Source organism: Tachypleus tridentatus, chromosome 2, assembly GCF_004210375.1.
Source record: "Tachypleus tridentatus isolate NWPU-2018 chromosome 2, ASM421037v1, whole genome shotgun sequence".
NCBI classification, from domain to species: Eukaryota; Metazoa; Arthropoda; class Merostomata; order Xiphosura; family Limulidae; genus Tachypleus; species Tachypleus tridentatus.
In genome coordinates this window covers 94,883,462-94,910,804 of record NC_134826.1, presented here as the reverse complement: position 1 = coordinate 94,910,804, position 27,343 = coordinate 94,883,462, and the positions used below count along the sequence as shown (strand labels likewise).

General features: G+C 31.5%; 3 protein-coding genes across 17 annotated transcripts in view; 1 reads left to right on the top strand and 2 right to left on the bottom strand.

Moving 5' to 3' along the window:
• LOC143244594 (two pore calcium channel protein 1-like) overlaps window positions 1-1,409 on the bottom strand; it is an 86,855-nt gene extending 85,446 nt beyond the window's left edge. For 2 of the 5 annotated variants that reach the window (XM_076489562.1, XM_076489561.1), the window contains exon 1: window positions 1,164-1,409. In XM_076489562.1, coding sequence (XP_076345677.1) covers window positions 1,164-1,326 — 163 coding nt within the window. In that variant the 5' untranslated portion in view covers window positions 1,327-1,409. Of the gene's footprint in view, window positions 1-1,151 lie in introns of all 5 variants that reach the window. The other 3 variants (XR_013025220.1, XM_076489560.1, XM_076489563.1) reach the window with 3 other exon arrangements.
• On the top strand, window positions 1,368-17,388 carry RpL6 (ribosomal protein L6). 5 transcript variants are annotated; one of them, XM_076489573.1, is made up of 6 exons: window positions 1,368-1,416; window positions 6,025-6,258; window positions 8,306-8,449; window positions 8,700-8,748; window positions 12,391-12,575; window positions 17,180-17,388. In XM_076489573.1, exons 2-6 carry the CDS (start codon window positions 6,025-6,027, stop codon window positions 17,339-17,341), a joined length of 774 nt encoding a protein of 257 aa, XP_076345688.1. In that variant the 5' UTR covers window positions 1,368-1,416; the 3' UTR covers window positions 17,342-17,388. The 5 variants fall into 5 exon arrangements, with proteins under 5 accessions (XP_076345688.1, XP_076345690.1, XP_076345686.1 ...); XM_076489575.1 differs by having other exon boundaries at window positions 1,393-1,420; XM_076489571.1 differs by having other exon boundaries at window positions 1,400-1,458.
• Window positions 17,389-18,744: 1,356 nt separating this feature from the next.
• Window positions 18,745-27,343, bottom strand: part of LOC143244595 (protein spinster homolog 1-like) — a 43,450-nt gene continuing 34,851 nt past the window's right edge. For 2 of the 7 annotated variants that reach the window (XM_076489564.1, XM_076489567.1), the window contains exons 10-11: window positions 25,445-25,616; window positions 18,745-19,808 (exon numbers count right to left, since the gene is read on the bottom strand). In XM_076489564.1, coding sequence (XP_076345679.1) covers window positions 19,681-19,808; window positions 25,445-25,616 — 300 coding nt within the window. In that variant the 3' untranslated portion in view covers window positions 18,745-19,680. Of the gene's footprint in view, window positions 19,809-20,907; window positions 21,035-22,381; window positions 24,598-25,444; window positions 25,617-27,343 lie in introns of those variants that run through there. The other 5 variants (XM_076489566.1, XM_076489569.1, XM_076489568.1 and 2 more) reach the window with 4 other exon arrangements.

Here is a 27,343-nt window from a genome sequence, read left to right as displayed (position 1 = left end):
TTTATAAACATTTAAGAGGTGTGTACATTTATCCATTTCTTAAATTTGATCATTTCATTGAACTGTACATTTGATGATAATATCCAGAGTTAAAGATATAACAGAAAAAAATGGAAAATAAAATATAAACATTTACTTTAAAAAACATTTGAGATATTAATTTAGATGGTTCTAGATATTATGATAATGAAATTTGAAAACTGTAAAATAATAAATGGTATTTTAATACTGGAAAAAATGAAATTCACAATGTCTGTGAACTATTCCTATCCTCAGTGAATATACCTACATTAAATAACAATCATTTTATTAGAAATAGTATAAAAAATCAAAATTTTCTAGAACTACTTATCTTAGGGCCATGCAAGCCAAATTTTAAAATATTTCATCAACTCATTTCATTTTTATAAAGAACTTTCACAACAGCTACATACCTACGTACAATGTAAGTAAACCATAATCATAATTATTTTAAATTTTCATTGGCTGGATGTGAAGAAACAAAGACTATATTTCATTTAACCTTAACTGGTTGTTTTAGTGAGTGAACCTAATGGACTGAACGGCTTAGTATTTTACAGTTTACATTTTCATGTGTGTTTATAAAATATATAATATAATTTGAATATAAGGCACTCACTGGAATTTTTTAACATATTTTGAGGTTGTTACGCAAATACAAGTGAAATATATATAATACTAATGAGCTGAAAGGGTAGAAGTTTAAAGTTTAGAAAAGACAGGTTGTGCTCTTCTTTAAACATTTTTTTATTTTTTATAACAGTGACTGTCTTACAGAAAGAGTTGGCAATAGCAATTAGGGAACTTTGTACTTTAACGGTGCTTATGAGAAAAATATCGATGACTTTTTTTTATTAAAGATATATTCTCTAATAGGGGTGTGTGCATGACAATACAACTTTACAAGGAAAACCACAAAATAGTCCCATGTTGTTCGTATTTCATGTTATTAGATCTAATCTGCAAGCTGTAATGTTTGTACTAAGTATTATGGTTTAGTAAACAATCTACTAATATTACTTACAATATGTCTATACTTGTTTTACAATTAAAATATAAGTTGGTTAAAACATGAGTCTCGACTCCAACCGAATGAATTAACTTACGGAATTGGCTGATAAATAACTTACGATAACACTAACCACTTGAAAATGTTCGAGATTGAGGCATTCCTAAATCAGATTGTTGTCGTTGGAGGCCTTCTATTTGGAATTCTCCGTTATTAAAAACATTTTTCAGCAATTTAGGGCTATTAGATAATTTTGCGCTCAAGACTTCGTCACTTCTGACACTACATTCTGCCATATTTGAAAATTATACTCTCTCGTACCATCCGAGATTAGTGTGAGAAAAATCCGTTAGGGTCCGCATATCATTCTTTCGTGAGAGGGAAATGTAGGTGAATATGTGTGTTTTGTGAGGTTTGGAGAAATCGATGTAATCTTTGAATAATTTCAATTTAATTTGATTTACTATAGATTTATTTAACTCATTTTATATTCTTATGATGAATTATTTGCATATATGTAAAGAGAAAATTAATACATTGTTAATTAAGTCATATTGCTGATAAGTTGTATATCTACTGCTAGGCCTACTTTAAATTATAACATGCTACAACTGAAATTTTAAAATTTGCTCATTAAGAAAGTTTGAAACCCTTTATGAACAAACCTCCCAAAGTAAACGAATCTTTATTCTAAAGAGGTACATGAAACTTTATTTATTAAGTGTGAAGTATGAGATTATTGTAGTTTACATGAAATGTATCATGGTTTGTATAGTAGTATTTTTAATAGCGTAATAATAAAGTTAAAAGGCTGAATATATCTCTTTCACCTGACGTATTCCTTTTAGCATTTACACTTTAAAGACATTACCAGTCTTGTTTTTGTCAAAATGTGGTAGATCTTTAATGAAAACTGGAATTTATGGTAGAATGGTTGTGGATAGCTCTACTGGTATTATTAGGGTAGAGGTTTCAAGAGATTCGTGGTCCCTGAAGCACGTGAATTCGAAATCATAGTTTTGAATATATAATGCTCACATAAAATACAAATGATTCTACATCCCCCCTGTGGACTAGCAGTAGCTTTGTGCTTAACTCCAAAACAATGCACACCAAATAGCAAATGGGAAATATTTAAGTTATTATCCCCTTTGCAACAGGTCACAGTGCAAAAGGCATGCCATTTCATTTGTTGAGTTGAATTCAAAATTTTATTTAACTACCATTTTATGAAGACATGTTAACAAGTTTGGAATTGTAATTTGTGATGACGAGAAAACCCACTTGTAGAGAAAAATATATATGTAAAAACGGCTGGTATGGGTTGAGAAAATTTTTTATGTAGAGGAGCAAACGTTTCGGTCATTGTCAGGTTCCCAAAGAATGTCAAAACGTTATTTGCTTCTCTACGTAAAAAATTTTCTCAACCCTTACCAGCTGTTTTTACATATATAAGTTTGGAATCAATTCATAATTATAATAAAAATTTTGATATTATATGAGTTAAGTTAGAAGAGATAATTGTTTGCTATACTTTCATATTTATTGTTCTATATTTTAAGAAATACAAGTTTAATAATTTATTTTTAAATACTAATAATCTTTATACATATTGTTTAATAATTGAAATATGACTATATTACAAAATACTAGTTCACTAAAATCAAGCCAAGACAGGGAAGACCAAAGGTCTGTCTTATATTGCAGAATATGTAACAAGAGAGCATGTGTACCATGTCAATGCAAGTTATGTAATATTGGTTATACATGACTGGAAGGCCAGTATAATAAAAAATGCAATGCTATGAGACTTAAGCTACTTAGCCTAAACATTTGCATTTTCATGTTATGTAGTCATTTTAGAATAAAAAAAATTTTTGATTAAAAAATATTCTATCCTTTACTAAAAGTCTACCAAATGTTGTTAACATAAATGTAATGTATTAAGTGTTATTGTCCAATTACTTAACATTTGCAGATGTGTAGACAAACTTGGGTGTACTATACTAAACCTGTTGCCAAACAAAAGTAAGTTATCAAAACTGATGATTAACTCAACTTTCTATATCCAATTCCTATAAAAATGGAACACAGTTTTTAAATATACTAGACAAAATACTGGCATGATACGTTCAAATGCAACTGTTCTCTTACTAGTTGAAATTGGCTATTAAAACATTTTTCATCATTTATCAGTAACCATTGAGCAAAAGTCAGAACCAAAAACAGTGTGTTGATTCTTATTGTTTTGACCAATAAAGATCAGTGATGCATTAAACATTACCTCTTTTTATGGTCTAGTTTGGTTTGGTTGGTTTTATTGGACCAAGAAGCATTTACTATTCAAAAATACACATATAAAACTTTAAAATTATTTAAAATTCCATTTAGGTGTAGAATTGATAAAAACAAGGGTATACAATGAACTTTGTATAAACCTGTATAGGTTATACTGGACTGATATTGCTTATACCAAATGTTGCTAGTGTGGTATCTGATTATATAACATCACCATTAAAAATAAGAATAAATTTAAGTGACAGAGTTTATGCCTAAGAAAAGAAATATATGGTACTCATAGTGTAAACTTAATAAAAGGTGTGGTTTTAAGGAACTTTGATTAATTAAAATTTTCTGAAACTGCTATATTTTGATTTATCCTTCAGGTCTGGCTTAAAAATATTTGTTTGCTGTAACTTGACTGATTATCTGAGATTGGAGCTGACTAAGAGAATTTTGAAAGAAATTATGATTTGAGAAATTTTATCTCTAATTGCTGCTGATATAACAGCTTCCAACTCCCTAAAAATTTGTATCACCACGTTGTGACTAGAATATTTTTTCCAGAAATTTATATATTTTGCAACAGTGTGTGAGGGCATTATCTGATTGCCATCCAGCAGCTCAATACTAATTGACCAATGCATTGAGGTTTAACATGGCTTATCTCTTATGCAAGAACTCTAAATTAATAAATATACAATCAAGGCTGGAGGTATTTACTATTGACAAACATAAATGAACAACATGGTGAAACAATTCTGTTCAGTGTTTGGTATTAGACAAAAGGTTATTTAGTATGTATAAAACAAACACATGCTTTATAATTGAAATGTGGGAAAAATAACATTATATTAGTAAAGTTACTAAAATGTATATTATTATTATTTTATTTTTATAAGTTCTATTATGTTAGCCAGCCACAACTGGAAGATTAAACCTTCCAGGGTGAAATGTTAAAAGGCTTATCACCCTACAGCAAGTTCATAGCTAGAAGAGATAATTGTAGGGTTCACTTCTTTATTTACTGTTATATTAAAAAAAGTTTAATAACTTATTCCTATGTAGTAGTAAGTGATCTATATGAAAATCACTTCATACTTGGACCAGTAATGAAACTATATTCACATTCAAATCTATAGAAGAAATTACTTCTTTTATTATTTTATTTTTTGTAAAAAATTGCAATCATTACTAAAAGTCTACCATATTTTGTGAAGATGCACATACTGCATCAAAAATTAGTATAAATACATAACATGCATCTGTATACAAAAGAACAATCTGTTAACCTTTTACCAACAAATATGATGTAACATATACGAGTTACTGCTTATATTTTAAATCATTGTAGGGTTACAACAAACTGATATTTTTAAGCCTATCCACTGTACTCAACTTAAGAGTATCAAAGATGTCTTTATTTTAGTTTCTTTGAAGATTCCTTGGAAAAGCAGTATTTGCAATACTTATATTAATATTCATATTTATCCAGACTTGCCACTGATTATGGCATGAAATATGTTTGTATCAGTGCATCATTCTGTCATGTACCTCATCAGTATTGGTATGGTATCTGAAATATTGACTTACAGAAAATGATATCAGATGCATCATTTGCTTTGGAGGTACTAATGAGAATGTCAGTAATATTGTGTATGTGTGTGTATTTTATACTTGTTTTAGTCTTTCATGTTGCAGCTTTTGAAAATTACATGCTATTTACAGAGCCAATTTGTTTCAACACTTACTCTCTTCTCCTTGTACAGTGATACTTAGGTATGGTCTTAAGTTGTAAAAGTTTGTACCAATTGGAAGTCAGTATTGACGTTCTTACAAAGAAGCAAAAATTAGCAACACTATCTGCTCACTTAAGATATTGAATAGGTAATATATGGTTTGATAACTTAAGATTAAAAATAAATGAAACAGAATGCGAGTTTTGAGGTTTATGTTTTTGTTAATGCCACAACTGTGAAGTCTTGTAGGTTGAGTAGCATATATGCCTAAAATATATAAAGAGTTAAGGAAAAAATGTTAGGAACCATTCTCCAGCATAATTTAGCCATTCTAAGGTAGAAATGTTCCCCTCAAATATATATATATATTCCAGTAGTTACTGGAGATAGTAATATGCCTAGAAGGAAGAATGTTAGTTGTATTTAAATCAAAAGCAAAATTCCAGATATTATCTACCTTGAATACATCAATTTTCTTTATGCTACACCACAAGACGTATCTATCTTGCATTATATTGGGCACACATCTTGCAAGAATATGCCATATACAATAAACATATCTAATTCTGACAGAAACTGTTAATTCACTGTGCTTATTCATACAGCAGCATTTGTTTTGAAGGTCTTACTGGTAGGGCTGATACACTTTCTAAATTTTTGATTAGTGGCTGCCAAATCTTTGGCTAAACTTTATTAAGCTGTCTAATCTCTAACAAGTCACAATGTCATGTATATATTTTAGTTTGTTTTCTTAACAGCTTGTGAATTTTGAATGAGGTAACACATGGATAGATATTAGTCATGTGGTCGTAGAAGCATTGTGAGGCTGAGACCTAATTTGTTGTAGTGAAGAAATGTTGAAATACATATCAGTCAAGAAATAGTATTTTGATCAGCTTTAGTAAACAAATCATGGTGTTATAAATGCATGCAATTTCTGCCAAGAAATGGTGTAATAATTAGTATTTTTTACAGATGGCTGATAAAGAGAATAAAGTTGTAAAGAAAGCCCACTATCCCCGTAACTACCAGTTACCAGGAGGGGTATGGCGCTTCTCTCGTTCTCGGATGTATCACAAACGAGGCTTGTTTCGAATTAAGAAAGATAAAACTAAAAAAGAGAAGCCTAAGCGTAAACCAAGGACTGTGGTGAAACCTATTGGTGGTGATAAAAATGGTGGAAAGCGTCTTGTGAAACTGAAGAAGCAGGTGAGATATACTTTATTTAAAATCTAATGCATTAAAGTATGTAATGTTATGGCTTAGAAACAGAAGTAGAAGAGTTTATATATTTCTTTGGGCAATATAGACCGTAGTGGATAGCATCACACTTTTAGTTGGAGGAATGTGACATTGAATGGACATACAGTTACGACAGAAAGTGTTTGTACCCCTGCATTGTGAGTAGTTTTTTCCTCATAACTTAAAAAGTATCACAATTAGGATAATGAAAGTATAGTATATTATACTAACACACATCTACATAAATTTTTGTGTAAATTGAATGACAAATAAACTGTTTATAAACAAATAACCAAACATAGGAGGGGGCAGAAAGTGTTTGTGCATCTACTTTAATGGTCAGTTGTGTAGCCCTTCAGGTGAATTACTTGGCGCTGTCTCTCCTCACAGCCCTCCATGATTGTTTCACAGTACTCTACTGGTATTTTCTTCCATTCTTCTTCACAGAAGGCCTCCAACTCTTGCAAGATTTTTGGATGATGCTGATGAACCCTACTTGTATTTTACAGTAATTTGTTTTTTTAAATTACTGGATAGTTGTTTCCTGTTTGCCATGATGACCAAGCAGATAATGATGGAGACGGTGCTAAATTACTGGAAGTACTTTTTTTGCTGGCTAAATTCCAATAATTATGAATCCAGTGTCTAGTTCTGGAATTGTGTGATGTAGTTTACTCGCCAAACTAAAAAATTTTTTCGGGAATATCAGTTTTTTTTTGCACGTTCTGAAATGTATGAATACTTTTTGCTCCTCCTATTTTTGGTTATTTGTTTATAAATAGTTTGTTTGTTATTTAATTTACGTAAAAATTTATGTAGATGTGTATTACTATAATATTTATAATATATCATACTTCTATTAGCCTAAGTTATGAGCAAAAAAAACCAGGGGTACAAACACTTTCTGTTGTAACTGTAACAGAATTGGCAATTGTATACTGCCAACTTTGTGTTGGTGATAAATGTTTTTACAGCTTCTGCTCTAATGATGATGGATCTGTCATTTCACTGAATATTTACTATTTCGGTTTATCCATTTAGACATAATAAATGGGTTTCAGTTATGTCTAATTATAAGAATTTGTTCATCATTATATATGCATCTTAGTTATACCTGTTTCTTGGACAACTGAGAACTAAACAGTTACATATCAATGTGGTATTCACTTTATTATGTATAAATGCAGTCTTTAATGAAAACAAAAGCTAGTTGATCACCATTAATCATCACAAACATCAGACAAAATTATTTTATTTTTCAATATAGTTTGACATTTGCAATATTTAATACAGGCAAGGGTACAATTGAATAGCAGATCAGGCTAACTTGTATTGCAAGATACAATATTGGTAGGATTTGATGGAGAAATGTTTAACTGTGTTGACTCTTGTATGGTTATTACAGTATCCTTATATAGAAAATAACAGAAAAGAACATGCAGTAGCTTCAGTATTAATAACATCTATAGTTATGAGATATGCAAAATGCATCTGCTTTTACTTAGTTTTATTTTTCAGTATTGGACAAGACAAAATCAGATCTAAAATATTCAGTCATCTAATCCTTCAGAGGCCATTAAGTTTCTTAACTGTGAGTGATATTCATTTGTCTGGGTTCTAATAAAGCTGGTATATTAGTCCCAGGTATTTGCAAGTTCTGTTTACTGTTTAACATTGCTTTAGAGAGAAGGTACGAGTTATTTCCAGTGAAGAAGCTTTTCTAATAGCATGTCTTATATTTGTAGTTGCTTCTATTATAAATGGTGAATGTATTTTTCATTAGTAATTATGGTGGTTCAGAAGCTGTTATTGGTATAATTATACCACTTGTTTCCATCAAACAAGGGGCCATAAAGTATTGACTTGAATCACTTGCATTTCTTATCAATTTGATTGTATTTAAATCATAATTTGCTTTTTCTCTAAAATATTGTTATTTAAAAAAATGCTTTTAGTGTATTAATCAGTTGTAGTAGTGTGTTAATCAAGCACCTAGAACAAATTTAACTTTCAGAGGAAATACTATCCAACTGAAGATGTTCCTAAAATCAAGAAATCTAGGAAAATGATACCTTTCAAGAATCACAAACGCAACTTGCGAAAACGAATTACTCCAGGTGTTGTGCTGATTGTTCTTGCAGGTCGTCATCGTGGTAAGGTAAGATGTCGCGTGATGTTTAATACTGAAGTTAAATTTAAAATTTTGTGAATTAAGGTTAATGTAGGATTTTGTTTTAAAAGTTTCTAGAATTATATTTATACATTTAGAGATATATTTGTAAACAAAAGCATGAATTTCTTCAGTTATATTAGCAGCTGAGGAATGTGTTTAAGCATAAATATGTATTCACCAATTTTTGTTTCAGTTGCATAGAAGTTGTATAAAAAATTGTGGTTCTGTTTTACAGAGGGTTGTATTTCTGAAGCAGCTGACTTCTGGACTGTTACTGGTGACTGGTAAGAGCTAAAATGTTCAGTTTGTAAATTGCTATATAAGTAGTATTCATAAGATATTTTATAGATAGTTATTGTTATGTATAAAGCTTGTGATATACAGGGAGTGGATAAAAGTGGTCTCTCATGAAAATGTTAATTTGTTATATCTTGTATTAGATAAGAGAAAAATAAGTAAATTTATGTTTTTAGAATATATTTGATGAGATAGGTTCAAATGTGATCTCAAATTGTAATTTTAAACTAGCTTTCATAAATGCCTGAACTTTTCATAATTTAGTTACATTTTGTCCTAAAAAGTGTTGTGCACCTCCTGCAGTTTCGTAGATCTTCTTTTTCCAATTATCCTACAGAATAATAAAACAGTTTTTACTTTCTTGTCACTGTCTGTTGGTTGTTTGAATTGATAGATCTACTGGAATGGCTCTTATTGACTGAAAAGGGTGCACTTTGTCCAGAGATCTGTTTTTAAACTTTAAATCTTCTGTATTGGGCTCCCATATGTCATATTCACGTACATGTTATGTGCTGGGTGTTTTCAATCCATTCGTGGTGGTCCTAATTTCTCCCACTAGTGGTTATTTTATTCATTCATTTTCAGATACCTTTGCCTTTTATGGGGATCTATTCAATTGGTTGCTTTTTTCATAGGGCTCAGAACATGATTACCCTTCATTTGTTTACTGGTCCTAATTTCTCCCACTAGTGGTTATTTGATCCACTCATTTTCAGATAACTTTGCCTTTTACGGGGATCTGTTCAATTGGTTGGTTTTTTCATAGGGCTCAGAACATGATTACTCTTCACTTGTTTACTTGTCGTACGTCCACAGGATATCGTTGTCGATGTTTTCATCAGGATTGGTCTCACTCGATGAACCTTGCCAGTCTGTTTAGTTTGCTGTTGCCATCTCACATACCCCCTTTCATCTTCTTTTTCCCCAATATCAGGGTGGCTTGTGAAGATTGCTACTCTTTTCATCTTTCATCTGGATTCCAGTAGACTGCTGTGTCCAGTTTGGGTCAGTAGTGTGGTATAGAACTTACAGTTATCATCTATGTATGTTTAACCATTTTTTTATTCCATGGCATTCCTCCTCTCTTGTTCTTTCACCTTTCCCTTACAAATTGGGTCTGCCTTCTAACCTGTTTGGGCTATTACTTAATTTACTTTTTCCTATACCTTCTTCCATATGTCCTATTAAATTCATCATCTGACATCTCATTGCTTACTGTTCTCATCATCCTATAGAGAGATTCTCCATGCTTGTGTGCAGACCATGCCTAGTAAGTTAGTCTCCTACTCTCTTTTTCTTATCACTTTTTCTTTTATGTTGGGGTTACATTTCCACCAATGGCCATAGTACAGACTTCAGAACAATCTTAACTTGTAAGTTTTGTTCCTTTTCATCTTCTTCAGAGGCCTTTCTTTATTCCTTCTTTTTAACATGATGCTTCTGATCTTAGATATACAATCACAGAAGTTGATTAGGCACCTTCCTGAAATTGTGTACTCAATCACAGGGGTTGATACATCTTCTTAAGGTTGATGTGGCCTCATGTTACATATTTCATATTACCTGGAGCTGATCCATTTCACGTGTAGTTCACCCCTTTTGATTGGGAGTCCTCATCTACCTTTGCAAGAATATCAGCTTTAAAGCATTAAAGTATTGAATCAATTGTCATAAGTCCTAGGAAAAGTTAATTCTCTCAGTGCCAGATGGCCAGTCCTGGATTGCTATAATGTGTTCATACTTGTGTTGTATCAAAGAATTAATGAGGATCTTAATTCCCAATTCTAGGGTTGAAGGTGAAGGAGGTATGATTCTTATCTTGCCTTATCTGGGATGTCAGTATCACTTAAGGGATGTTTTGGATACTGTTAACTTGCTGAGTGCTTTCTGACTGTCCTAGCAGTTCTACACATGTATAGAATATACCTGGCTTAGAATTGGTGAGGTTCCCCTACTCTGATCTCTGGAACTCTTTCTTTCAAGGTCAGAGGTGTGTTTCCTTGTAGCAAAGCCACATTGGGCTATCTGCTGAGGTCAAAGGTATCCTCTGGATGCTTCAGGAGGTGCTTTTATTGTTCACTTGTATCGCTCCTACCTTTTCATTGTGGGATTCTGTATAATCTTGTGAGTGTATGTGAGTACTGTATCAGAGGTTATAATGTTCCTATGCTGAAATTGTATTTCCAATAGACAGTTCTCACCTTTCCTTCCCACTTTTTCGGTGCCCACATCTGTCAAGTTTTGAAGTGAAGGCTTGGAAGAGAAGTGTATAGGGAATTGCATTTGTCACATGTGTGTAATATTACCATTATTGGTTAATAGATGACACGTGATTTGCGTGAGAGATACATTGCAGTGTACTATAATATCAATATCAAGGGAAGAGTGCAAGACTTATTACGTGCATAAAGGAAAAAGTTTGTATATGGAGAGCAGCACTGAATTCGAATAGCTAATCTTATGTGAAGAAGCAAGTATCTATCAAAAATACATTTTCAACATAGGAGAATTATAATATTTTATTTGCAATATGTTTCTAGTGAAAACATTATCTATGCAATTCCTTCTTTCTTAGATCACAAGTGGAATAAATTCATTTTGAAATGATAAAATTTCTACAGCTTAGTTTGGGAAAACTTAATAAACATTTTGATTCACATAGGTAACTTGACATTTCATTAGAAGTTAATGGTAACTGTAATTGCTTTATGAGAAAAGAACCAGTTTTGGCAATGGGTTCATTGTGGTGGTAAGTTAAAGGGTGTACATCATGGCTTTCTTTCTTACCATAGTCCAGTGAAGTAATATTTGAGATTCTAGTCATGATTGCATAATTTAAAAGTATATTTTAACAGTAAAGCTGCTTGGAATGTGACTTGAAGTACAGTAAAAACCAAACGTTTGAATATTGCTCTGTGAGAAATATACATGTTTAATCAAACACTGCATGCAATTCTTCCATTAAAAATATTATTCTGGGATTGTAGTTACAGAGGAAGTTTTTATGGTTGTTGAAATTATGTGTTTGGTTATCAAACAGTGTTGTGTACCTGTCTGAAAATTTGTTTTTGGTTAAGAAATGTGCATTTTGTTCAGTATCATAGAAAAATAGAATTTTTACGTTTCAGGGTTGAGTGGTTAATTTCCAAAAAGATTTATTTAATGGGGGTGTTCTTTACATATGTATGTCATCAACTGTATAAGAAATAATAAAAAATAAAACAAAAGTTAGTTGAGGTGAAAATGTTGTTGGAAAAGTTTATTGTAAATTAGTTAACGTTGTGTAAGTTGTTTAAGTATCCTCGAGTTGTTAACAGATACACAAGTGTGTACTTTTAAAACTGGCTTTGGTTAAAAACTGTATACATGTTTAACGTTTTCACTAATTTTGATAACAGTAATTTTAGTACTAATAAATTTATATATTTATGACTTAAAATAAAAGTATATCCTTGCACACCCAAATATACCAGATATTGTTAGAAACTTTAATTTCCTACTCTGAAATAAAACCTTGAAGCAGATTGATGCTAGTTTGTGAAAAAGCATTTATCATAAACTATACTTTAACTAACTTTCATTCCTTAGATAACTGAAATATTGAAAATGTACATTCTTAATATATATAGGTCCTTTCAAAGTGAACTCTTGTCCACTTCGCCGAATTAACCAGATTTATGTCATAGCTACTAGCACAAAACTGGATATCAGTGAAGTTAAGATACCAGAGTACATTAATGACAAATACTTTCGTCGTAAGCATGTTAAGAAGCCCAGTAAAGATGATGGTGACATCTTTGATACCAAGCTTGAAGTATGTATATTAAATAGTCTTATCTCTCTAAATGCATACTAATTTTAAAAAAAATATTATACAGTAATTCAAAACTGGAATTTCTTTTAATGTGATCTGATCCTGTTTTTTTAAATATTAGAATTTTTATGAAGAGATAATAGATTGGACATAATTTGCATCTGGTTTTTCCCAGATGTTTTATATACCTTAATGTTTTGAACCATGTCAATCAACTTCTAAAACTGGGGATCTTTTTATGGTTTTCTTGAGTTAGGAAGCGCTTATTGACATGAATGTATAGTTCTGCCAAATTTTGTTCATAACCAATGGAGTAAGGGTGGGAGAAATGAAAATATTTTTCCAAAATATACTTCCACTGACAGTTTTTCCTTGACCTTCGTGTTTTTAACTTTGCCTATCAAAGCACTGGTCCCATTTTCTCCAGCCTTTTATACCCATTGCTCTATGCAATATCTGTCTTGTGATTTTCTTCACATATATCAATGTACTCTTTGTCCTGGTACTGTATATAAGGATCTCACTCTGATAATGTAATCACTTTTTCTCAACAAAGCATTGGGTCACAGTTTTCTCTTATGCAGTACTGTGCTTGGTTATGTAGTTGATTGCAATTTTGGCATTACCTTGTGGATTTTTGTACAATTATAATTTCCTAATACCATGTTACTGTTGCCAGGAGTTTAATCAGACCTCTCTTAATTATACTTGTTACCAAACAGTTGTAGAGAGGTTATTCTCAATTGAAGGTATCTGTGGTTTTGAGACATATCTTTGAACAGGGGGTTCTGAGGTTGTTTTTCTTGGCAATCTGGAATGTTTTGGAGAGAATTTGGACTTGATTTATCTGGCATATTTTTTTAAAATGCTCAGCTTCTCACAAGACCACTTTGGATCAACAATTTCCTGCTTGCTTTCTTCAATTAGTCACTCAGGTTTGTGAGGTTTTGGGTCTTTTCTCAGTTGCATTTGAGTCAACTCCTTCCTTGACAGCAGAGAGATCAAGTATGGCATTTAGTTTTCCTCCTCCACCTAATATTCCTGTTTGTGCTAGGAGATTTATCACTCAGTTACATGAAGGGATAGTTGGGTCTGATCCCCTTATTTGTTGGATGAGCATGCTTTGGCTTACCACCACCAGGTTAAAATGTGTTTAGATTCACAAAAACTGGATCCCCTTTGGACATGTTGGGTTTCAGACTGGAGTCTATAAACAATTTCAAAAGATCACAGTTTTCTTGTATTCATCTGACTCACTGCTGTCCTGAGATATCTTCTCTCTGACTTTTATATGAAGCCTCTCAGTGTTTTCCACATCAATATTTGAAAGAATTGGATTCTTTGCTGACTTTCACAGATTGCTCTCTCTCTCTCTCTCTGGTTTCCTCGCTTTTATGCTGTTGGACTTATTGGCTAGAGATGTCTTGTTGGAGGAAGAATCTGCTGCTGCATTCCATGAGTTACAGGAGGCACCATTTCTTCATCCATTATTGTTTGTTCCAGATATGTTGAAATAGAGGATTTTTGTCAACCATATAAATTTTTCATTGTCATCCTTGGCCTCTTGACTTCCTTTGCCACATATCCGTGAATTGTATAGGTTCTTGCATTGGGTTTGGTCATTCGGTTCACATTCTACCTACTTTAACCTTCAGACTTGTGGCATTTACACCTACAACAGATCTGCAGCGTGTGGCTTTTCATTCCTGAACTATAAAAGACTTATTAAACAAAGAAGTAGTGGAAAAAGACAGTTCTATTATTTGGGTATTTTATTTCTGTCTATTCATTGTGCCAAATGTAACAAGAGATTGGTATCTAATCATCAATCTTTCACGTCTTGACCAATTCTTGGACCATCCTCAGTTTGATATGGAGTCCTTTTTTGGCATACATTGACATTTTTCACCATATCTTTGATTGATCAAGTTCAGTGTTATAAACAAAAACCTTCAACTTTCTTTAACCAAGTAATCCAGCCAATTTTTATATTTTGTGCATAAGGGTCAGGTTCTGTAGTTCAGAGTTTTGCCCTTTGGTCTAGCATAATGGTATTAGCTCTTTGTCACCTTTATTTTTTGAGCCTGTATGCACACCATTGTATGAATGACTGGTTACTTCTAAAACCATCTTATGATATGACAGAATAGCACATCCAGATTCTCTTTTCAAGAGGCCACCAAAGCTGGTCATCTTATCAGAAGAGAGAGATCCAACTCAGTACATTACCCTTTTTTGGGTATTTTAAAACACATACTTGATTGGGTTCAGCCAACTTCCATTTGACTTCAAGCAATGAAAGTAGTAGTGAGACTTACATCTGCTATGTAGATGGCTCTCTCTCTCTCTCTTTTAGGGATGTGGGCCTGTCTTTTATTTTCTTATTCCTTTTTGTATGGCACATCTGTGGTCACTGTGAGAACAATGGGACAAGGCCTCTGATCAATTGGACTATCCAGTCTCCTTCTTCAGTAGCAACATATTAGATCTTGATTGGATTAGGACCACACAACTGCCATTTAGTCCAGAATTTCATCTTTCCACTAATGCCTCATTTCAGGGATGGGGGGGGTGTATATTAGTTGTCATGAATCCCAGGGTCTTTGGATATATGATAAATCTTTCCACATCAATATTGTAAAATTTCTTGACATTCAACAGGCAGTGGCTCATGGTCTGCTTCTTTAAGAGAAATTAGTCATAATTCATTCCCACAATTTGATGGTAGTGTCTTAAAATTCTCATCAAGGGGTCACACATTCTCAGGACCTTTAGAGCCATTCTCATCTTGTCAGTTTCTAGCTTATGTTCTGGGGAATCGTGAATTTAATAATGGATCATCTGTTTTGGCCCAACTGCATTCTCCCAATCAAATGGAGGTTACATTGAAAGGTCATCCTGTGGATTTGTTTTTGGTTTGGAGTCTCCAATGATCAATGAATTTCCTACTTACTGGAACTTGACTCCAATTTCTTTTTACCCCTGTACTTCATCCTTGGGTTTTAGAAGTAAATACATTCAGTCATGGCTGGACAGGTATGCATCAATATGCCTTTTTGCACCCTTGAATTGTCTGTTTCCCAAAGTTCTGGCTGTGGTTGAATACACTCCTTGTTGTTTGTTAGGTTCAATCATAGTTTCTTCATATTCAGTTGTGTCTTCAAGAAGGTCCTCTTTGACCGTTTCTGTTGCAGTAATTTCAGTCTGATATTCTGCACCAGTACATTCAGAAGCTCAAACTTTATGTTTTAATATTATGCAAAATTTTGCATGACATCAGGGTTTAACTTTTGAAGTTGGTTTGTATTTGACTCAATCTCTCTGCAGATTTATAATGGAGATTTATCAACATTAATGGCTCACTTACCAACAGTGGGATCTCGACAGGAAATTAAATCCACTTCATCCAACTGTTTCCATTGTATCCCATTTGTTTGACCTGACTCTGAAGTTCTTGCTATGTCTACTTTCACCTTATATAGGCCAGCCTTGTTGACTACGTTTTGTCTATTTTGTCTTATCATCCCTTTGAGTATTTAGTATCTTGTTCTTTCATCTTCTTCTTTAAAAGTTTTATGTAGTTGCTGGCACATGAATGTCATAGGTCTGACTTGTTTGTACTGCATGTGCACAGGACTTCACAATTCAACCTGTGCCCTGCTCTATATGAATTAATTCTTCCTTCCTGAGTTTCTGGCAGCCAGGAAAGGGAATACTTTCTCTCCAATTGACTTATGGGCTATTTCTCACCATAGATTCCAGTCATTTTGTATGACCTGTCAGAGCCCTTGTGTGTTATGCAACTCTTAATAACTCCTTTTGTAGTCTTAGAGCTCAACTTTTTATTAATTTTAAACTTGGTATACCTATTGCACTGTTTCCAGAAAACTGTTCCTCAAGATTTTTAATGCACATTACTTTCCAGTGGAGCTAGGGAGTCATTACCACACCTGCATTCCACTAATTGGGTTAGTGTACAGCAGTTTTTCCACTCTTGGAAAAGAGGGTGAAGTTGGGGATCCTTCTACCCAGATCCCTCAAAAGTTTTTCACAGTTGTATGTGGAGGCTGCACCGTCCTACATGAGAGCTGACCCTCCCCCACTCTTCCTTTCCACTAAGAGATGATGTAAGTCTTGAAAAACTGATTACATTATCTGAGTGAGGTGCATATATACAGTACCATGAAACAAATATTGCCAAGGGCATTTACGTGGGGTATAAAAGACTGGAACAAGTGAGATCACTGCTTAGATGTACAGAGTTCAAAATCTGAAGGTTGAGAGATAGCTGTCAACAGAGGTATTATTGAAAATACACTTTCAATTTAGGAAAATGTTAACTTTTAGATCAAAATACATCTCAGTTTAAATGTTAATATTCCTATTATTTTTGTGGTTGCATGTGTAATAATTTTAGTTCTTGATCCAAGGGGTTTATGAATTTTTTATGATAAAGCTTCTCAGAATGATTATAAGTATTTGAAGGAGAATATACTGGCTATATTTTTGTTTGCAAAGAAAAACAAATATGTAAGCCAAAACTTCAGCCCTGAGGGTTTGATACCCAGAAAAGTTTTAAATGATACATTCTTTATTTGTCACAGGAGTATAGTGTATCTGAGCAGAGAAAGCAGGACCAGATAGAGGTGGATAAACAGTTACTGGAGGTGATACGCAAGCATCCTGAAAAAAAGACTATGTTTGCATATCTTGGTTCAATGTTTTCTCTCCGAAACAAGATGTACCCTCACAGGATGAAATTTTGAGAAGGCAGTGTGAAAAATAAAAATGGTGTGCAAACCTTTTTGTTTCAGTTGTGAGAATTTGGTCTTTAATTTATAAATAAGCTAGATTATACTATTTTTCCAGTTTGTTTTATAGTTCACAAAGATGGACAAAATTTTAGAGAGGAATGAGTGTTCTTATTTTTGTATTATGTGAGACAACTACACTTTACATGAAGGTCAGCAGTTCCCTAATTAGGTTGCAAAACAAATTGTAGTGAAACATTTTTCTTTTAGATATTTCTAAAACAGTGATTCTATGGTGGTTTTGAACACAACCAAAAATTTAAAGAAAATAGCACTACTAGTTTTTACTGAAATAGAACTAAAACATTAAACTCATCCACCAAGTGGATGTGCATTTTAGAAAAATATTTAGTTACACAAGAAGATTGTATGATGGGGAATTTATATAGGTATTAAGTTCTTGAAGACAAAATCATTCATAAAATGGTCAAACTGATAACAAGCAGTTCATTATGTTCTTTGAAAAGTGCTTAGATGTGTGATGAAGAAGTCATAAGCACAGTGTGGTATTTATGAGTATGGAAGTCGTCTCCAAAATAATCTTCCAGCAGTTGTAAACACATTACTGCATTATCAGATCAGTGTAAATTCAGTGTCTTAACACTGTCCATTTATTTCTTGAACAGCATTTAAAGAGTTTTACTATTGGAATTGGCAAATGTGTTAAAATGTAAAACCAGCTGAAAAAGCTGGAAGGGTTATTAGGTTTGCAAAATGGACTTTTTTTGCATAGTTGCAAAGTGTTTCTTTGAAAGACAAGTACGTTATTAAAGATATGAAAATATTTTATAAATATAAACAAGCATTGTATTGGTTTTAGACAAAGAAAGTTCCAACTTAACAAAACAAACTGGCATGCTGGTACCAAGTGTAACTACACTGGTTCATCAAAAGTCTTGTTTGATGGCTATACATGATAGGCATGGTGAAATAATCCTGTAAGATATGGTAGTATTTCATGCATGTAAAATTTAGGGATTTGGCTTTTTACTTTTAAAAGACATTACTATCCTCTAAACTTAATAATAGAAGTAACATGGAAAATAAAAAATTCTTGTCAGCTGTTAAAAAATCAGACAGAATTTAACATAATGCACTGAGATTCTTTTTCATCTAACATAATTTGCTTCATTATACTATTGTATATCATGTAACAAATGCTGTGTGTGTTAGCAGTCTGTACTTTAGAACTTCAATAGACAGCACCTATTCCCAACACAGGTTTCTTTTAATCATATAGTGGGATTAGATATTCCTTTTATGGAGTGTGATATTGCAGTAAAAGTAAACTTAAAAAGTGCACATTATGAGATGTTAGCTTTAATTGTGCCATTTGCAAATAGGAAAAAGTGGAGTCATCAAAATAAAATTTTATTATTATACTATGTTCAACAATGAAACCAAACAATGTACAAAAATATTTTTAGCTAACTGTTAAACTTGTATACCATGTGGATATTTATTTCAGTTGCTGGAGAATTCAGCAGTCACCACAAGGAGGTTCAGCACTTCTTATTTGTATATTTAATTGGTAATACAGACTTAAGTTAAAAGATGTTTCTGTTAGAACTATCAAATTTTACAAATATGCATAATACAACTTAAACTGGTAACATCTAAAAGGGTTTAAACTGAACACAAGATTGAAGTTTAACAAGGTGCTTAAAAAACTAGAGCCCACATTACAGTCTAGAAAGTAGTAACATTAGTTGATTTTGTTAGATCAGTATTTTGTGTGTTTTGAAGAAAAGAAGCTTAAATTCAAACATGATATATTGAACTATTTATATTTTCTAAAGATAAATTGTAATGAATCCTTTATGCTCAACTCCAGGTGTAAAAAAATCACATTATAAAAAAAATTATTTAAATTAGGTTAATAGAACCATTTCTGCGGGTCAATAATACACAAGTGATTATTTTTCAGTTTTTTAATATATGTCAATTTAGCTTAAAATTGTTAATTTACAGCAACTGTTCCAAAAATACAGGACATTCTTAATTTTGTCAATATGAAAACCGGTCATATCACCTTTTCATGTGTGCACTAAAAAAAATGCCATTACAGATTCTAGCCACTGTACTAATAAAGATAATGAGCAAGATATTTTTGCTTCTCTTGACAAATGAGAGTAAAATGAATCAGTATATGAGGTTTTCATTTCACATATATAGTACAGTAATCACAGTTAACATGAATATCAATTATGGTTACAAAACTAATTTCAAAAGACAACTTCATAATAAATTAACAAATTTCAACATTGCTATCTTGGTGCTACACACGTAGAGAATCATTTGAGGCAAACTCTTGTAGCTGTGAACCATAACATCTCTGTGTGAAGTGCAGTCTGTAATCTGGTACAAAAGCTGCATCCATCAAAATAGCTGTATCTCCAAGAGCTGCAGCATATAAAACAAGCTATTAAATGTAAAGGAAAATGTATGTTATTAAGTACCATTCACTATTCACTTTAATTTGCACCATTGTTACATGGCTTAAAAAATTCTGTGCAAAGATGCATTCGACCTTGTCCCAAGAGTGAATACAATAATGAAGAAACTGGTGAAGTGTTATTTGACAGAAAATATAGTAACAATGTATAAGAAATAATGTGTGGGCAACAACATTATATCAAATGTAACTTCTGAACTTCAAAAACGCATATATGCTTGTAAAAGATAAATGACTCCAAATTTTTCTTTACCTGAGAACAATGTTAATTATACTGTACTTTATTCAACACCTGACACACTATATCACATCATTTACTCTGATGCTGTATGTACAAATCATCTAGACACGTAGAGAATAATAATGTCTACATCCAAATAAAAAGCATTTCTACTAATTAACATTTACCAATTATTGTATTTATCCAAAAATAATGCATACTTTCTTCTCTCCAAATACTTTAAAAATTGACTGTGTATTATATTTGTACACTTTCATTTTTTTATGTATTTTGCTAGAAGGTACCACTAAAAATCATTAAAGGTTTCACAAAATAATCCAATGAAGTAGATAGGATGGATGATAACATACTGTGGGAATCAGACGAGGAGGAAGCAAATCCAATGGTAGCAATAATGACAAGAATTAAATGAAGGTGATTAGCTTAGTGTATTACGATGTATAAACTTTTCAGTAAATTTTGCAAAATTAACATCCTAAAAAATGTCAATAATTGTATACTTTACACTGATGTGTAAAATAAAAAAAAATGTGTTTAATCTTTCAAAACTGTGGTAATTACATTTGGGCAAATACAGTAAGATGAATTCAAAAATGAAATTGCACAGTTAAAGATCTTTGTTACTTCATGCATCAGCTGTTTAAAAACTGCAGCACTGGTTTCTGTTCTTTAATTCATTCACTGTAGTTGGAGCACATATTTCCTACCACTATCACACTGACTGGAATAGGTGTTAGCCACTGCTGAGTCAAGGTTCTTCATTTTGACTCAGTACTAGATGAAGAGATAGCATCTTCATGCCTCATTTTCACAATGTTCTAAGCTATCTTGAGTCAAGTGTATAGAGCATACATAGTAATTAGGGTTATTATTCACTGCTCTAGCAATATGGGCATGGCTGAAACTCAGTTGTCATACATTCTGCTTAGACATCTTGTTGGTTACTGAAGGGCTAAATAGAAAATATTGAAGGAAACCATATTTGAACATTAGGTCAGTAAATACATTCCAACTCATTTTACTCCCGTTCATCATGACTGACAATTTTGATTGACAACAGGAAATATTTACTCCAGTAATCGGGCTGAAGTTAGAACAGAGTAAGAGAAAAACTAATCGGGAGGAATTTTATTAAGCTTTTCTAACCAAAAACAAAGCAAAAGTTACTAATTCTCTGAATTGTTTGATTTTTCATTGAAAATAGCTAAACATCACCTAAAACAATTAGTTTAAATGAGATTATGGCTACTTGAGTCAGTTAAGTTTTGCATCTTCTCATCAAAGCTGAGCTCTAAGTATGCAAAGTAATACATTTACTTGTATGTTTATTTACATAAAATCTAAAAATGGTTATTGCACCTAAAATTGTTTGTCTCACATTTTATTATACCACATTAGGAACCACTACTCAAACTGGATTAATTAAATGTAAAATCAGTGACAAAGCATAAAATTAGGGATCAGTGAATAACCATGCAGGAAACATTTAAAGACTGAGTTCAATTTCCATCTTATAATTTATGGTAAGGATGCAAGTTTCATAATAAATAGCAATGTTATTTCTATAACCATACAAGTTTTAAGCCATTCAGTGCTGTTACAGAATTCTTCTTTTAATATAAGTAAGCTATGTAGATAGGACTGTGTTTTCACCATGATATCCTTTGCCTACTACTAGTTACAAACAGGTATGGAACAATACATACACACACACAAAGAAGTGAGTGAGTTTCACACTGTGTATACATTTTTCTACTTTGGGTTTTATCATGCTAATTGAACAACTAATATGTACCTCACTTTATTTTTTTCTTATTTTAGCATGAACTGGTAGGAGGATTCTAGAAATTTAATACAGTTATGAATTTTCTTTTTACTTGAATTACTAATTTTAAGTTACTTTGCTGTTCTACTTGATTGCAAAACTTCATATATTTCAAAACATGCAAATCATCATCAAAATGTTTCTGCATCTTCTGAAAGTGAACAATTTGGTACATATAAAATTATCCACTTGGAATTTGCATTCAAATTTTCATCACAAGTTCTGAAGATTTAAACTACTCAACTTATTAATTCTGTCTAGCATTTTTGGTGATGGTTTGTTCCTTCTGAGTCAATTAGCAAATACAAAATATTTATGTTTTATTATACTTTCAATCCAGTTTCATCTGTTTATGAAGTTATTTCATCTTACAATTATATGGAAGAAGAGGAAGATTCAGTTATGTTATTGATGTGTCAAAAGCAATCCAAAATAATATTAATTTTGGAGATAGAAAATAAAACTACATCAATGTCTAGGAAGCTATTTCATTTTTATTTGTCATAAACAGTACAAAGAAATTCTGCAGATAATCAAAAATATAATAATAAATCAGACTGGTAATAATTTTCTTACAAACAGTATTTATTGAATTTACATACTGACTTTCTTATCGATAGGAAGTTATACATACATTTGGAGAAAGGAAGTATAATAAGTTTGTAATTTTATAAGATTAAAAAAAGGGAAATTTAATGCTTGTATTTATAATACGTGCAGGATTGAGTGGATATTAGTGGCTGCTTGATCTGGAGCTTGGATTTTATTCTCAAAACACTCACTCTACAACTGACTTGGAAAATGAATTCTTTAACAGTTAAACAAGAAGTAATTTTAACTTAACAAATTTCAAACTAAATAGACAAAAAGTTCATTTAAAAAATTCAAAATTCAAGTTTTATAAAGTTAGTTTTAACTTAATGGCAATAATATGACTCTTCATGAAAACTTAAATCTTGAAAGTGTAATCCTCCCCTTGTGATGTTTAAACATGCCTTTAATATTAATAGTGCAACAATATATATTTATTGTAATCAATAATATTTAAAGTAACCAAAACTTTACTCTGGCTAAATTTCATATAAAATCCAATGTGTAATGGTGACTTTCTTTATGAGTATTATGCTCATGATTTCCAGTATGAGGAGAGCATAAACAAGTGTTTCAAGCTATCTTAAATTGATTATTTTCTTTTAAAGTTTAAAAGCACGAGTTACCTGATTTTAGTTTCTTTATTGTGAACTCAAGAACATCAGCTATATTTGCTTGTTTGAATTAGTCTTGAGTTTCACAAAATTTGTAGCTTCTAACACAAACTGCTGCTAATAATGAACTTACAAACACAGTAATGAGTTGGTCTCTGAAACTTTTTGTACTGTTTTCATGAAATGTCAAATTTATATGGAAGGATACAGTTAAACAATAGTTCATACAGTAGCTGCTTTCATTTAAAAATAAAAAATCTCAATACAATCATGCATATAAATTCTGTACCAAAAACCTATGATTTCATACAATTACTACTACGAACACCACTATAATTAAGCATCTTTAATAAGTATTCACCCAACATAAGAGGAAAAATATTAATTTTTACTAACAATCATGCAAATATCTTAATTTCAAGGTGTTAAGATAAAATTATCAATGTTTTAGAAAATGCTGAAACCTTGTCTAATATGTTAATAAGTTGAAACCAGATTTTTTTGTATGGTAAAGTATATCTTGAAGGTAAAATTTATTTTTGGAAATGTCATTCATTTAACAAACTTTATACAGTAGACTGATTTTAATATAAAATAATATAAAGGTAGAAAAAACAAAACAATATTACAAAAAGAAAGAGAAGTCTAATCAGAACCTTTACATAAATTACACCAGTGCAATTAATATAAAACTTTTTGAACACTTAATATTCTGTTACTGGTAATAAAAATACCAAAAGATATAGTCACATTTATTACTTGACATAATGCTAATAAATTTATGTTAATACAAGAAATGTCTTTTGATGCAAGTTCAAACATTTCCTATGCAACAATGACCTCATTTAAAACTGTTACAATAATAATAATATAGGGTCTGAAAGATAACTGTTACAGTAGTTACATGGTTTCTTTTTTTTAACCCGTTTTTCAATTTTATTAGTGCTTTTGATAGAAATAGTCTTAGTTGGGATAGCAACTTATAAAATGCCCTCAAAAATTAGTTAATGTTATGAAGTTATTAATCTATATTCCTACTGTAATTTAAACAGGTAAGATATAAAATTAAAAAAAATGGTTAGGAATTAGCAAGTTTTTAAATTTTAATCCAAAAAAATAATCTATTATATTTATTAAATTTATGGTGAACTAATTCTGTCAAGTTTATGGCAGCTTCAGAGCTGACATATATTCAGCCAATTAACTCTTGACAATCATTATATATACATAATGATTTATCCAAGTGCTTTATAAATGCATCACGTTTAATTTTCAGTTGTTTCATGATAGACAGTCACAGCCTAGTATAAAATCCTTCATAACACCTAACTTAAGAACTTCTTATGGTAGACTTCTTGTCTAACTATCTCGCAATCAATTTGCATTCATCGCTAATTGAACAACCCACATCAGGCTCCTCTTCTCTACCTTCAACAGGACTAGGTAAGCTGGTATCATCTGGAAAAGTAGGAGTACCACCCTCACCTGTTGAAGGAAGAGAAAAGAACCAATGACAATGAAACTAGGACTAATGCTTTGTACATTTATAATGTACTATGAAATACACCACAGATAAAAGTACATAAATTTGTAAAACCTAGATTTTTAGACTAAAAACAAAAATTCACTATGTTTTGTTAAAAGCCAACACTTTGTGATGGTCTTGATCATTACTATATTATTTTACTCATAATTGTGAATAAAAACTTTTCATTGGATAGTTTCCACTTTTATGTGCTAACATACAGATTTTGAAAATGTATAACTGTTCCAAACTCTAAACACTGTTAGGGTAGTAAAAAATTTGTATAAATAACAAACCTTGCCTGAAAAGAACAGCACCAATTAAGTCTTTCAAAATTGAAAGTAAGATCCAATTGTATTTGCTAATTTGGAGTAATGTTTTATCATGCAATTTGACAATTGAATGATGTATTAATTTAAAGAGCTACATTACTTTTAAAACCTTATTTGAACTGAAACTTCAAATACAGAACAGTTCTCAACCCTGTGTCACGGAAAAAAAAGCCTTGAATGCAATTACAAATATTTGCCAAATGTCAAAATTATCCCCTAAAAATGGGTTTCACTCTTTGTGAAGTTTATTTACAAGTTGCTATATGATTCACCTGCACATGGTAATCCACTATAATGAAAATAAACAATCCACTGCCATCAGTTTGAAAGGTAATGTTACAGTTGATATTCACATTCTTAACATGACAGAGATAATCCTTCCCAGGTACCTCAAACATACACATTAAAATTTAACTACATAACACAACCAGTGAACTATTAACACTTAAAAAACAAGAAAAAATGAGTTTCTTACCATGAGTTAATTGGTCACATCTGTCTCTATCCTCTACAATATACCAGGCCGTAACAAGGAAACATAAGCCTCCAATGGCCAGAACAAAAGTTGTAGTATACAGAGCATACTGCAGGCTAGTGAATTTGACTAGATCAGTTTCCACTTGGTCATCCATTACAGCATCTGAGATCTATCAATGATAACAAATAAGTTTCTAGAGATGTAGACTTATCTCTCACTATTAATCTTTAAATTAATGGTGTATCCTTTTTGAAACAGGTCAGCAGTCAAAGATCATATCATCACGCTTGTTGATTCTGAATTCAAAATTTTATTGAACTGCTATTTTATGAATTTAGATCATTAAGTTTGGAATCAAATTGTAGATTATAATTCAAACTTTAATATTACATATCAGTTAATTTCTTAATCAAATCACCAAATCCACTGAATGTTGTGAAGATACAAATGTTGTATCAAAATTATAATGCAAATACTTAACATTTGCAAATGTGTAGACAAACTTGTGTGTACTATACCAAGCCAGTTGCAAAAGGGTAAAAGCATCTCACCAAAACTGATGGTTAACTCAACTTGCTATATCCAATTTCTCTAAAACTGGAGCACAGTTTTTAAGTATACATAGACAAAACACACTTAGAATATGGTAATACAGTAAAAGATTGGTAAACAAGGACACTTTGATGGTTGATAGTAAAATGCTGCACCTTTATATACAAAACAAAAACTTTTTTATTGTTGGACATAAAGTTACATAATGGGCTATCTGTGTCATGCCTATCATGAGTATCAAAACTTAAAATTTAGTCATAAGCCTTCAAGATTTACTGATATACCACAAAGGGCAATAATTACCTTAAATCATTCTTAGATATAAAACATTAGATGATTATAACTATCCCACTAAGATATGCCCAAGACATGGTCACTTTGTAGAGACTAAAGGTCAGTTTTATATTATTGGATACGGTAACATATGTGCACATGCACCACATCAATGCAAGTTATGTAATATTAGCCAGGAATACTGGAAGGTCAGTATAATAACAAATATATATACATACATATTGTTATGAGACTTAAGCTACTTAGACTAAACATTTGTATTTAGTGTTGTAACTTGCAGACATTCTAGCATAAAAAAGCATAATTTACATTTATTTCCTAATTTTCTCTATGATGATTATGAAGTTGGTAAGTTAATGGATCCCACATAGTTAGGGTAGAGAAAATAACACAAAATGTAAAGTTTCATTGAAAACAAATGTACTTAGGAGGTATTAAAGATTACACAAATAATATGCAAGATTTTTGGAAAGAAAAATAGTTTTTCAATTAAAGTATGAAATCACTTTGCACTCAGATGTAACAAAACAAACTTAGATGTTTTCACAAACAAATCTTTAGTAACAATACTTCATTAAAAGAAATATAATTTTTTTGTGTACAAAAACTTCTTAATCTTTACTAACTAGAAGTCTACCAAATTTTCTGAACAATACATAACTCATCTACAATTATAGTATAAATACTTAATGTATGCAAGTGTGTATACGAACTTGTGTATATTATTCTGAGTTTGTTGTGAAAGAGTTAAACAATGCCTTTCAAATTTTATCTGATGTAAATTAATGATTAATTTAGGTTACATCTGAATATTTTATTTAGTTTTTACTTGTTTCTTAATTGGAACTTTATTCCAGTTATGCATGTGTTATGCAAAAACTTGCATATTTTATATCCTATGTACAGTACACATACAAGCAGTAATAATAATAATAGTGATACATCTTCACTGAAGTGATTTTTGCTATCTACAAGAAATATAAACACAGCTTATGCAATACTTTTGTGAAAGTAAAAATAATGAAACAGCAGATTGCAAGTCATGTGTCA